General features: G+C 36.9%; 1 protein-coding gene across 1 annotated transcript in view; it reads right to left on the reverse strand.

Moving 5' to 3' along the window:
• The window catches only part of NEK11 (NIMA related kinase 11), an 84,260-nt gene that overhangs the window by 69,171 nt on the left and 1,759 nt on the right, over nt 1–13,330 (reverse strand). Inside the window, 1 exon segment of the mRNA XM_037383849.1 lies at nt 11,055–11,307. Coding sequence (XP_037239746.1) covers nt 11,055–11,221 — 167 coding nt within the window. The 5' untranslated portion in view covers nt 11,222–11,307.

The following is a 13,330-nucleotide window of genomic DNA, read 5'->3' on the forward strand; positions in this document are numbered from 1 at the left end:
AAACACTAAGATTTCAACTGCTGTATGAACGCTGTAGTATCTGTAGACGGATTAAATATAATTTCATTTTCTGAATAAGCACTTTAAAGAATTTAACTGAGCTTAAATATCTTTGAATGGTGATAAGATTTCATAAATTTACAAGTGAAATGGATGATTCATTTCATTTCCATCAGCAAGTCACAATTATAGCACCTACAAATGTTTTTCAAGATGCCTAATTTTCAAATGCTCTAACATATGCACTAACACTGAGCAGTTCAGCTCATGATGTAAACATTTTATGGTTATTTGAAAATTAACAGTTCTTAATTAGTATCCCAAAGGAATAAAGAATATTTTTTCTGGAACATGAAAGAGAACACTGCTGAAATAAGTTAACTTCAAGGAATACAGCTTATATAATTTTCTTCTGGCATGAGAAAAATCTCATGTATACAAAGGCACATATTTCAAATTATTTTTGGTCAACTTTAGGTGCCAACACTGAGGAAAAATCAATAATTACAAAGCAAAGCAGAGTACTTGTGTTATCCTGCACAGAACTGAACAAGACATATTACTACTGCACAAAAGCATCCATGAATGTTATTTATTTAGATATTAAAATTATTTATTTTGTGTAATTCTTTGGGATCTCTTGGCTTGTCATCTACACTGATTAAAAATTACAAAATAAAAGTGGACATTGATTAATAAAGGAAGAGTTTTCCACTAAAGCCACATTTTTGAAACCTAGAATTTTTGTCCTTGACAGAAATGAAAAGATAAAACAGAACTAGATTTATAGTCTATGCATATGCTTAAGCTCTAAATCAAATACTAACTGAACTGAAGAAATTTGTGTCTACTCAGGAAAATTATAAAAAAATTGTTAGGGCGTGCAAACTAAATACCTGTAAATTTTTTAAATCTTTTTTTAGCAATGCTTTATCTCTACATGTTGCACTATCACCATCTACTGTTCATTTAACCTTTTTTCTACATCCTAGTCTTGTTTAAGAATGTAATTAAGTACCATGCTGTCACTAATCTAAATGGAATTTTAGGGAGAAATATGACAAGGACTAAACAATTTGTTTATTCTTTGTATCTTTGAAGACCTAATTCCATCAAACATTAACTCATCTAAACCAGGCATTTCTCCATTGCGATTTCATTACACACACTCAATACATTTCACTATTAACTGCTCTCTGCTAATTAATATTCCCCTTCAGATAAAAGAGATACCGTTAGAGAGCTACAGTTGGATGCAGCATTTTGTTTTCAAGCATTATAATATGATTAAACATCTCAAAATTGCAATGTTACATTTCTTCAACTTGCATCCTTAGGCTGCAGCATCTGCCAAAAAGAATTTTCCTTGTATAGAAATTAGTTTGAATTTTGAAATCGGTTTCAGTTAAAAGTTTTGAAGAAAGACCCTCATATCACCTGCTTCATATACACCAGTTTACAGAAAACAGTTTTGAAGAGCAGGAGTTGAAGGGAAGCCAGGCACACTAACAATCACTATAAGAATGCATTCCATAGAAATTCAACTAAAACATTTCCTAGTATAAAATTTACTTGGTTCTTTCCTGAATGTAAATATATTGGTAAGCAGAACTATGTTCCTTTCAATGTTGCAAGGATATTTGTGTCAACAGTATTGTCCCTTCAGTGGAACTAATTCCCATAAGTAATTTAAATACTAATTGCTGCAACTTTAATGAAAAAACTCACTCTTCCTACATGTCTCTTTCCAGCAAGCATCTTCTGCAATGTTTATTTCTGATATACAATGTATTATCTATGGTACAAAAAAAGGCGGGGGAGGAGAGAAAGAGATAAAAGCATAGTTCGTACCTTTACAAAAGCATATTACTAAGTAGTCTACAATCAAAAGCAAAGGGAATCAAGAAATGCTGAGGAAATTAATTGTGTATAACATCTATTGTTAGATAACAATCTTTTAATACTTTCCAGCCCTCCTGAGTATGATACTGTGGTCTTAGAAATCAGTGAAACAGGTGAATTAAAAAATGAAGGAACTACCCAGCAACACTGAAAAGTTATTTTAGATCACATGAAGGGCAAACCATGCATGTAAGAGAAACAGTGAACTAGGAATTACATTTACTACTGTGTCACATAAGCACAACCAAAAAAACAGAAAAGAAGGAAAAATACACTGACTGCCGAGCAAATCCAGAATTTATTTCACTCACTGCAGCAGTTTTCTCATTACAATGTACTGAACACAACAAAGAGCTGGAGGCTTGTTCTGCATGGAAGAAATGACAACATCCTTGATGCAAATTTAAGAGAAAACACCTTGCCAATAAGGGTAAACTGCAACAAGATACAATAGACAGGCATATTCAAATGTTGCAAAAACACTGTATCTTTAAGGCAGGTGGTCACAGTTCAACCTGAAGTAATAATACTATACCTCTCAACTTTCCTACTAAAGCTAGCTTACAAATGCCTAAACCCTAAATCTCAGTTTCAACAAAACGAATGAGACAGAAGTGATCTCAAGGCATTTGCTTAATTACAAAATCATTAAATACTGTCTCTGCTGTGCATCTCAAAGAACCAGTAATTCACCAACAACGCCTTAAGCACAATTCTCTGCCTGATGTTGGAAATGCTACTTGTAAACAATTTGATAAACAGTGAACTCAACCACCAGCACCACTCAGTGCCCATACACAAGATCAGAACATGGCAGGTGCTACAGCACTGAGCCTGTGGGGGACGAAATTTGGAGTAAACCCAAGTAGTATTTTCTTTATGGAACACTGCCTCCCACTCACATAAATTAAGGGCATAGTTAGAATGCACCTCAGTCAAATGGGCAAATCCCACTGAAAGAAGAGTAGGCTACTTAGTTAAAAAAGTGTAAAAATAAGAAAAAAAGAAAACCAAATATCAATACCACCAAAACTCATACAGATGACAGCAGATGCAAACGTTGCATCAGACATTGCTGCAGAGGATTTTCAGAGGCACCTGTGTTACACAAGCTGAGCAAAGAGCCCAAGTATGTTCTGAGTATTCACCCTTCAATGGCAAAGAAGCCACAGAATACCAGGTTTTATACTTTTTGAGAAGGAAGGGAACTAGAAATTTTAACAAAGAAATTGCTTGCGCAAAGGCCTACAGCATGGCTGTCACTTTAAATTGCCGAATCTGTCACCAGCATGAGCAGTGTGAAAACTCACATCTGTGCTCCAATGTCAAGCTATCCTGCAGCCCCCACTAGAGATTTATCTGGCACAGGGACTTTCAATACTTTCTTATGTTGAGCTCTAAATAAATTGTTCCAGCACGAGATGGTCCATTTCTTGGATTCCTCTGTGTCATAACAATCAATTCTGTTGTTCTATCAGCTTTAGCAGAACATCCTTCTGCAGAGATGCATGTATGCGTCTGTTTCCGTAGCTTTGTGGTAGCTGTGTAAAAGCATAGCTTTACTGGAGAGAGGAATGCAGAGCTGTAATGGTAGCTCCTGCCTTCTCTACCTGTGTTGTACTTTGGCACTGACAAATTCCCACTGCAAGAGAGGTCTGCAGATCTCCAGGGGCCAAAAGCCAGGAGGAATCCTACAGAGCAATTGCCGGGCCGCAGGAAAAGCTGGGCACTGACAGGGATGCAGAAGGCAGGGAGTAAAGCACCTTCCCATACAGTCTTCAGTGAGAACTGCTTTGAATGAGTCAGGTTTAGCAAACTGGTCCCTGAACCTGTATTGGTCTGCACTAAAAACTATCCGAAACAATTGTGGCCACAGCTGCAACTGTCTACCAAAACTGAAACAAAAACATTTACAGTTCAGCGGAATTTCCAGGTGTCCTCTTCAACTAAGCCACAAGAGCATCAGCCACTGCTACAGAGATTTCAGCAAGGACTTTGACACTTGGCTGCATCTTGACTCCTGCAGCATTGTTCACAGAATATGAAAGTCATGCTTAGCCACTCAACTGGAAAGCTCATGAAGGCTAACTCTTCAAACTGCTCTAGCTAAATCAGCAAGACCTCTCTGTCAGTTATTCTTATTTGGGGCCAAGAATGACTGCACACCGTAGTAACGGTGGCAGCTCAGCTGATACATGGTAGTCTGAGCCTTACAGGAAGATGCAGAGGCACACTTGACTGAACCAAGCAAAAGATGGTTCACTAGGAAAAGCTTATTTAAAAATAAGCAGCAACCAGGAAGGTCCTATAGGAAATGCACCTTTGTTCAGTTTCCAAGGTGATCATGAATATCTGTTCACAAACCTAAAATGACCCGATGGATTCTAGTTTAAATTTCTAGTTTTTATTATTAAATGAGGGAGAAGAAAAAAGGAAAGCGGCATAATTAGATGAACGTGCAGATAACAACTGGCAGGGAGTAATTTTTACTGGTTTAATCAATTCAATATCAAATGACCATTCCCATAGAATACCTTCAGAGAAGCAAGCAGGCACCAAACACAGGGACTGACAACACAGCAATCTGCTGATGGTCACTTGGATATTCCTAAGTTACAAAACTCTTCCAGCTTTAGATTTTATTTCATTTGTTATAAGAAGTCATAAATAATTGAAAATCACATGATAAATTATTCAGCTAAGTGCACAGTTTCCAAGGAGTCATAGCATGAGTCTGGATTAATGGTATAATGCAAGTCAGATGCGGAGGCTGAGCTGACGCCCCACCATTACCACACACAGGAGCAGTCCAGGGAGTTTGGCGCTTCTCAGCGTGTGCTTTCCACCACAGGGACATGTAAGTACCTTGTGAATATTTATGAACTAGAAGTCCCTATTGCCTACTGTGTACTTCAGCTGCTTGCCCATGCATGGTTATGAATTAGTGAAACTTAACCTAGAGCTTCACCTGGCACAATTGATCGGGATATTCATTATCTATACGTGATAGCACTGTCCTTCAAGACTACTGCTGAATGTACATCTCTGCTATAACAGGCTTTGACTCTAACCATAATTGCCTGTTATAATTTAACCAATAAGCTACTCAGGGGGACTAGGATAGAAGTGACTGCAGGAATATTACTGTTTGCTGTAAAGATACTGGTACAATCCTGCTACTTTATACAAACCAAGTTTCTAATTATTTTGGGTAGGTCTAGGTCCATGATGTCCAGAAACAGAAGCAAACTCCTCAAAAATTGAGACAGACTTTTGCAAAAACATATGCAAGTCAAGGATCTGGGGGGGAAAAACCAAACACCTGCAGATGTCCTGCATTTTGAAGGTGATTTGTAAATTTTCTCTGAATGTACCAATAAATTAAAAGCTATACTGGCACAATTTACAAAAATTCATATAAACTATTTTCTAGACACAATATTGAAATGCCTTCCTTTTCTTTGTCATTAGAGATTGCATTTGAGCAGACCATTGAGATGGTAGAGTTTTATAAAACAGTACCGGCTTGATAACTACTGAGCTGCTGATACTTTGCCAACAAAATTGGCATTGTATTCATACATGGGCGTACCTTGAATTTCCTATCAAATAAGATCTAATAAGCTTCAAAGCATTTACATATGATGTTAGTAAAGAACTGAGGGTAGGTATTAAATACCAAGTACATTGGAAAGGTGCAGAAGAATTTGTAGTGTAATTGTTCCACCAGCATTTCCATTTTTTTCCAATTTTCCTTAGTTTAGAGCCTTGTCTACCAAGCAAAAACGATCTATCTAGCAATCACTACTCATCTTAGGGAGCTACCATCCAGTTTCGAACAAATCCGTCAGAAGGGTAGCAATTTCATGGATCTTAAGATGACTTTAATGATCTAGGCAGGAAGCACAAGAGCCTTAGTGGGCCCTGGATCTCCAAAGTTACACATTGTTTGACCTGCCAAGCGGCTAGTGTATGTATATCAATCATAGAATCATTTAGGTTGGAAAAGACCTTAAGATCATTGAGTCCAACCATTAACCCAACACTCTGCTCAGGAACCACCACGGCTTGACCTGTTTCTCTTGCAACCACTAATTAGGGAATATGGAAGGAAAATATAAATATTGGGGGGATACAAGAGGGAAGGGAGAAGCTGGAGCTACTAAAAAAAAACAAAACAGGGGACATCCCAGAAACAGGAATGTTGTCATAACATGTGTGGTGAAAAGGTAGGGTTTCTTGTGGTAGATTAAGGGAACAGAGGATGTAAATCTACAGGAAACTAGGCTTCCTTCCTGACATGCACAGAACAGTTTGTTTCCAAACTACAGAACTGAAACCTATGGTATTAGGCTCTAGAAGAGGATCGAGCACCTACAATGTCATTAGAAGTTCTGCTAACATTTAGCGAGATCAAGATATCAAGGAATGATTTCTGAAGTAGTGGCCCTTTATTTTCGACAGCCTTGCTACATGAACCCAGGCAAACTCTTTAACCTTCCTGTTTATTGCCCATTTGCAAATTGGATAATAATACTTCACAGCTCTGAGAAGTGCTTTCAGGTCTCAGAATAGTAAAGGTGCTAAATGCATGCAAAGAGTCATTCTTAATAGACAGTATCCCACGGTGGGCATACATGAGTCTAGAAGAGTGACAGAGTAGCACCGTTTATCCTTTGCTAGTTGCTAGTAACATTAAATTATACAAACATAAAGGGGGGGGGGGGGGGAGGAGGGACACTTAGATCTAACTTCATGAATGGTGCAAATTTACAAAAGACAAATAGGAAAATTAACAAAACCACATTAAGTAGTAGTTTTTACCCAAATTAAAGCTACCATTTTTTCCTCTGAAAAGAGTGAAACCCAGAGCCTTTTAGAGGCTTAAAATTTGTGGAACTCCACTAATGGCAACTAGTGATATGCATCCCCACCTACTGTGCCTAAATTCAGTTCAAACTCTGGAAAAGATTAAAAACCACAGCAAATACTTGCAGGTGTATCCAATCTTTTTTGGAATCCAATTACCTATCAGGTAAATCAGTTTTCGTTTTGAAATAAAGACTTGCCAGAACTTGTTTTAGAGACCACTAGAATGGAAAACAGTGTCAACATCATGCAATTCAATCTCAGTTTTAGTGAATGTACAGTACCTGGCTCAAAACAGGATCTGCAAACATCTGACAGGGAAAATATCAAATAATTCATAAACCAAGCCATTCTGCGTAACTGGAACTAAGAGGCTTGCATTCATACAAATATGTCTCTTGTGTTTAGCTGACTTTAGGGCTTATGATAAAAATTGTGACCATAGTTTCTTTCAAAACTGGGGGAAACTGATGATCCCTCTACTGTGTTGATTGTCTATGACATGAGAAACTTCTTTCATGGTGAACAGCCTCCCAGGTTCTGACCTTTCTCTTTATGAGGGCATTTGTTTTGTTCTCTGCTGTTTGTTTCCACAAAAGTTGCAGGAACTTCTATCTCTGAGACCTTTAACTGTCTGTCATGCCTGGTGAGAAGGCGATGGCGTAACTTTCTATACAAACATAGAAGACAAAAGTCACCTTCCCTAGCTTTAAACCTAAAATCAAGAACTTGCACTTTTCTTTTTAGGAAATTATTATGAAATTCAGAAAAGTCATTCATCGCATGTCTGCACAAAGCTGGTATCTCAGAATAAAGTAAGTGTGATCCTTAAGTCTAACAACCAGTCTGAAATAACCCCAATCTCACTCCAGAATACTAAGCACTGGTTTGGCTTTCTCTGACCACTGTGGATAATATACTTTGGGAAAACATAAACCACAAGCAATACAAGCAGAGAAGCTACTGCTCAGTAAACTTAAGTGTGAGCAGAGCCTATGAAAGCATATTTAAGACTATACAATGACTTGCAACTATTATTTTCTAAAGGAAAACAGAGTCCACTGACACAAGAAGACTTGCTGTATAATAGGGATTTTCCTAACTTAGCCTTTTAGGTATACAGCTATGTCTGTAACTGACAGCTGTTTACAGCAGTACATAATTTTCTAGTTGAGACAAGGTAGAATGCTAAATTAAAAATGTTTTCAGAGACAGCTAATAAAAAAAGAAGGCAAAATTGTAGAAATCACACAGGACTATGAGCATAAATTACCAGGAAATGCAATTTACAAAAAATACAAATGAGGAAGTTAAAACAACAGGCAAGAAATGTGTCGTACAGTCAACACTTAAGAGGGACTTAAAGTAAGAAACTTACATATGCTACTATATTTGTAGTACTTCATAACCTTATTATTTATAGACTATGCAACTCCACCATATCACACTGGATGTTTCTGATCTAGTATGATCTCAGAAAGTCAGTATCCAGATCCCTTCCATGCACAGGACTGGAGATCTGCATGAAGCTGGCACGTACTTCTAAGAGAGGTAGGTATTGCTGGCCTGAGCAGCAGTATGTGAGTTTTATGTAAAGTAAGTCTGCCAACTTGAGGCATGCCCCAAAATAATCTTTCTCCCTCTCAGCTGAAGCAGTTTTGTGCACAACACTTCACTCACCACAGACAAGATCCTTGAGAGGTAACAAAGTACAAGGCATGCCCAAAAGCTATTTCTAAAAACATGCAAAAGCTTTGCTGAACATACATTACATTACATTAAATGATAAGCATTGTCTCTGCATTAACTCATTCTGTAGACATTGCACTAATGGAAAATTGAAAAAGGTATCCCCAAACAGCTTCTGTGCCAATATCTAAGATGCCACCCTTCTTGGGAATGTTCCACAAGCACAAGAAAGTATTTTCTGATTTGAAAGTAGTGTTAAGAATGTGACTTCTAATATATTTTTCCACCTTGAGAAACAGTATTTTTAAATAGCCTACACTCTAGCTCAATATGCTACCTGAGCTTTCACGTTCACCTGGACCAGTATTTTTGTCGTCTATTAGAATGTAAGTGATAGAAAGTTGGAGGAATCTACTTGAAAATCTGCATTTGAGGCACAGAAGAAATGAGTAACTGTGATACACAAGTACCCCCTAGTGATGAAAGAATGAACTACAGTATTACACTACCACTTCGCTTTGTTAAATATCGTCGTAGTCACAAAGAGATTGATAAAACAAAAAAATAACCCGCCATTTGATACTCAGCGTCTGTCCTGAAGTTGGCAGAGGACATACTCAGCCTCATCCCTAACAAAACACAGGCATTCAATGCTGCAGGCAGTGAATGTTTGTTCAAAACACAGTCACTCTGAACTAAAATTCGGAAAAAAAATTCTTAAGGAAAAAATAGATATAGTAACTACTTAAGGGCAAAGCACACATTCCTTGTTTGGCAGCTTGTGCTACAGCAGCAAATGTGTGAAGACACACATTTCACTATACTTTTAACATTCTAAGAATGAGTTTAAAATAGCTGAATTCTGAAGGGTTTTATAAGTCTGGTAGTTCCTGCCACCCTATTTGCATGATAAATTATTTAACATAAAAAGAAAATGAAAAATATTTTCTACTGGTTTTAATGAAAGCTTTCATTAAAGAACATTATTGCAGAAAACCATACCTAAGGCCAAGAGAGATCCAGAAGTCTTACAAGCCCGCTGGAAAAAGCTAAAAGCATAGTAGCCTCTAACTCTAATCCAAGGAGCTGAGAAACTGTAAATGGCGCAGAAGGAAAACAAGTGAAATAACTATGCCTTGGCTGCACATTTATTGAAGCAATATTGCCAAGAATGCATTGTCATAAATAGCAAGAGTGAGGCACAAATGAATCAGAAAAAACTCTTTTATCATATAGTGCTCATTAATGTACTCATCAATACGGACCAATAGACCCCCATATTTAAAGAAAGGATGTATTTCTGGCTGAAAAGCACACTGATTAGATGTTTGAGACTTTAAACAAAAAGCCTCACAAATTTTATGGGATAAAACCAAAAATATTCACATCTAAATTTCACTTGATTTCAAACTGATAGACAAACACAGTTCTAACACAACAGCAAGTCCAGCTAGTAATGCATTTCCCAGGCACTCAACTTTAAACTCACATACAGAAATGTGAACACCCTGAAAGTGTTCTTTTGTCTTTGTGGCTTCAGAATCCTAAAAGGTTTATCAACCAAACTGACAAGACCTGTCCAAATTCAGGCAGGCTAAAAAAAATAATAAAATAATCGAGATTTGCTGACAATGAAAAAGAAGTGCTCTCAGTTAGGCATACAGTAAATGGAAAGGTGTTTACTGAAATTTCTGTAAATATTCCTTCTCAGGTTTCATTTAGACAACTGAATTATCAAAAAATAGAACACCAACATAGAACAGTTTCCTTTGAGACCCCTCCAACAATCTGTGTCCTTACAATGACACAGAATTGATTCCTGAAAACTTCCAATTAAGCGTTATCAAAAAACTTATCTACAGTAAAAAAATCAGAAATTATCAGAAGCGAAGAAAGAAGTCCATTAAAATACACTCAAATTCTGACATTTTCACGCTCCCTTTCAATGTTCCATGCTTTAATGAGCACGTGTAACTGAATGAAGCATTATAGAGCTAGATATTGCAGTAGCTGGACTTGATTAGAGTAATGATTCTAGTCTAATTTTTTTTTTCCACACGTAAAACAAAAACATGATGTTCATGAAGATGGGTAAGTATGGGATGGAAGACAAATGCCAGCACTTTAGTAGAGTGTTCTGAAGAAAGAACTTCAAGAACTGAGTTTATTTATGAAATACCACATTATGAAAAGACTGCAAAAATAAACTACACAATACTACTACACACATATATATTGACATAATTGTTAAATGGTACCTTGTAAATGATAAAGCTTTAAGCCTTTAACAAACAATTTTGTTACAAAGAGCAGCAGCAAATTTGTGAAACCTAACATATATCTTTGTCCTGCTTCTTGTCAGGACAATGATAAAATTTACCTCGGTTCTGAGCAAATACAAGGGTCTTTTCCAGGAGAGATTCAGCCATAATGCTGAGTCAGCATAAAACCTGCTCCTATCCTGTGTCTAAAGTTATACAGTTAAGGCTGCAATGTTAACATCAGAGATGAGACATACATACAAAGAAAACAACCACAATACAAGAAATATGTTCCAGACATTTTTATATAAAGTATGTGAAGGGTTTACTTACAATTCTTCTCCTTGTTTTGCTTTTCTTTCAGAAACCAGATACACATTTCCAAAGCTTCCATTGCCAAGTTTCCTCCAAATAGTGTATCGTCGTGCAATTGTAGTGTCTGAGCAAACAGAATTAAATCTGGCAGCGACATGCTTATCAGTTTCTTGAAATTTCAGCATTTCTCTGTGTAACAGAAACTACAGAAATTTCTCTCAAATGCAGCTTCCGGATCCTTTTACTCTTCCATGGACACCCACAGGAAACACTTTTAAAAGAGAAAAAAAAATTATTTGTCAATGTATTAGCCCTATTAAGTCCCTATGAAATGACCATTTAATTCTATGGCAGTGCCTATGGTGCTCAGCTTGCAGCAAAACACAGATTAAGTGGAATTATTAGTTGCTAAATTGTGGGCACCAGACTTGATAAAGAAACTCCATATAATGTAGATGTGACATAATCAGCCTTCCTCTAAATGGACCTTAATTTAATTCACTGAAATGACAACACAGGGCAAATAAAATGCAGGTGCTTATACATTAATTTATTTAAAAGTTCAAGTGCTTTTTGCAAGGACGACAATACCTGTATTTTACTTGGCAGTTCCCCTAGATATAGCACTCTTCCTCACCACCTGTTTTTATACCAACTTGGTACCTGGCACCAGAAATAGCTGTGTTTCAGAATACAAGTTTCATGACTTTTGTATAGAGTGAACATAATCTCCACCTGTAGTTTGAATTCACTCCTATCAATAACTGCAAAGCTGTTATCTCTACTCTTTCGTTTGCCCCTCAGATTTCACCATGTGTTTCAGTGCTGACCTTACAGCTTCTGTGTGATTCACTACTAGTACCTTCTGCAAATCAGAGCTTCATGGCCACCCAGAAGTCTACAAGACTTCCAGTAAAATCCAATTCTTCCAAAAGTTCTTCATTTTTTTTTCACTGTAATAACTTGCTTGAGCCACATTTCTAACAATTTAGCTTTGACTTGAAATTCTTGTCTAACAGAGTCCTAATTCTGCAAACATAGGGACTGCAAAGGCAAATCTCTGGTGTTTCTATGGTTTTCAATAACTGAACGTGAGTTTACTATAGCTTTGTTTACGCAAACTTCCTCATTCCCAAAGATAAAGGGTGTTCAACTGCACATAATAAAACAATATTGCTTTCATTACCTTGCCTCTATAAAACACTGCCTGCATGATTTGTGCTTGAGGATCCTTTGGAACAAATACAGATGTTGCAAGATCCCACATTCAGCGTGACCAATACTACTATCAGCACTGCCTGCTGCAGTGCAGCGCTCCCACACTGGGTTTGTTCACCATAGTATTTTAATGTCAATGCAAGTACATCAAAATAGGGTGGGGGTGGGTGGGTTTGGAAGAGAAAAGACAAATTGGTTAATTTTAAAAGCTAACTGCTGGGTCCAAGTTGCTGTCTTCACTTCCGAACAAATGCAGAGCTTAAATGAAGATTACAGATTTGCATCTTACAACAGTGTGTGTGCAAGAACCTATTTTAATATTCATCTGCTGAGCTACTATCACACTGTATCAAGAAGCTTGACATTGCAGTGTCACTATATTATGAAAAACACAGCCAAATTTTAATTATTACAAGCCATCTTAACAATGATACAAATCCTGTATGTTTCTAATCAAAAGCACTCCTGAGATTCTTTCTGTATTCCCTTTCAGATAGCAAGTGACAAAAATTTTGAAATGCAAATGCTAAGCAAATAATGTCAGCTAGAAGATTACTTCTTCTGTAACTCTGAATTTGTCTGAAAAGGCAAAAATGGATCATGTTGAGGAGGAGGGGAGAGGAGTAAGATTAACTCCATAAAAATATTACTTTGCCAGTTCTGGAAAAGTTTATATATTTTTAATATTTTTCATTTACTATCCTATTCTCCTAGGAATTTGCTCTTTTACAGACGCCTTTATAAACTCCAAAACAGAATAGCTTTGAAACACATAACCTTTAAAAATAACTACATTTACAAAAACTGATGAACTATCTATTCCTTTTTTCTGGAGAACTGTCCCTTAACACTGCTCACTTTCAATTTTTTTTACTTACTTAGGCCCTAGGAGTATATTACAATCCTTTACACCACAATATCACACTTGACATCAAGTAGCCCATTGAGTGTAATGGCTGTACTTTATTTCCAGCCCTGCCTCTCACCCTCTACTCTGTTTCAATTTCCCTCTGTATATAGTAATGACTGTCATATAACTTTGGGAAATACTTTTGATATATACTGCTGAACAGTGT

Source organism: Falco rusticolus, chromosome 4, assembly GCF_015220075.1.
Source record: "Falco rusticolus isolate bFalRus1 chromosome 4, bFalRus1.pri, whole genome shotgun sequence".
Taxonomy (NCBI): Eukaryota; Metazoa; Chordata; class Aves; order Falconiformes; family Falconidae; genus Falco; species Falco rusticolus.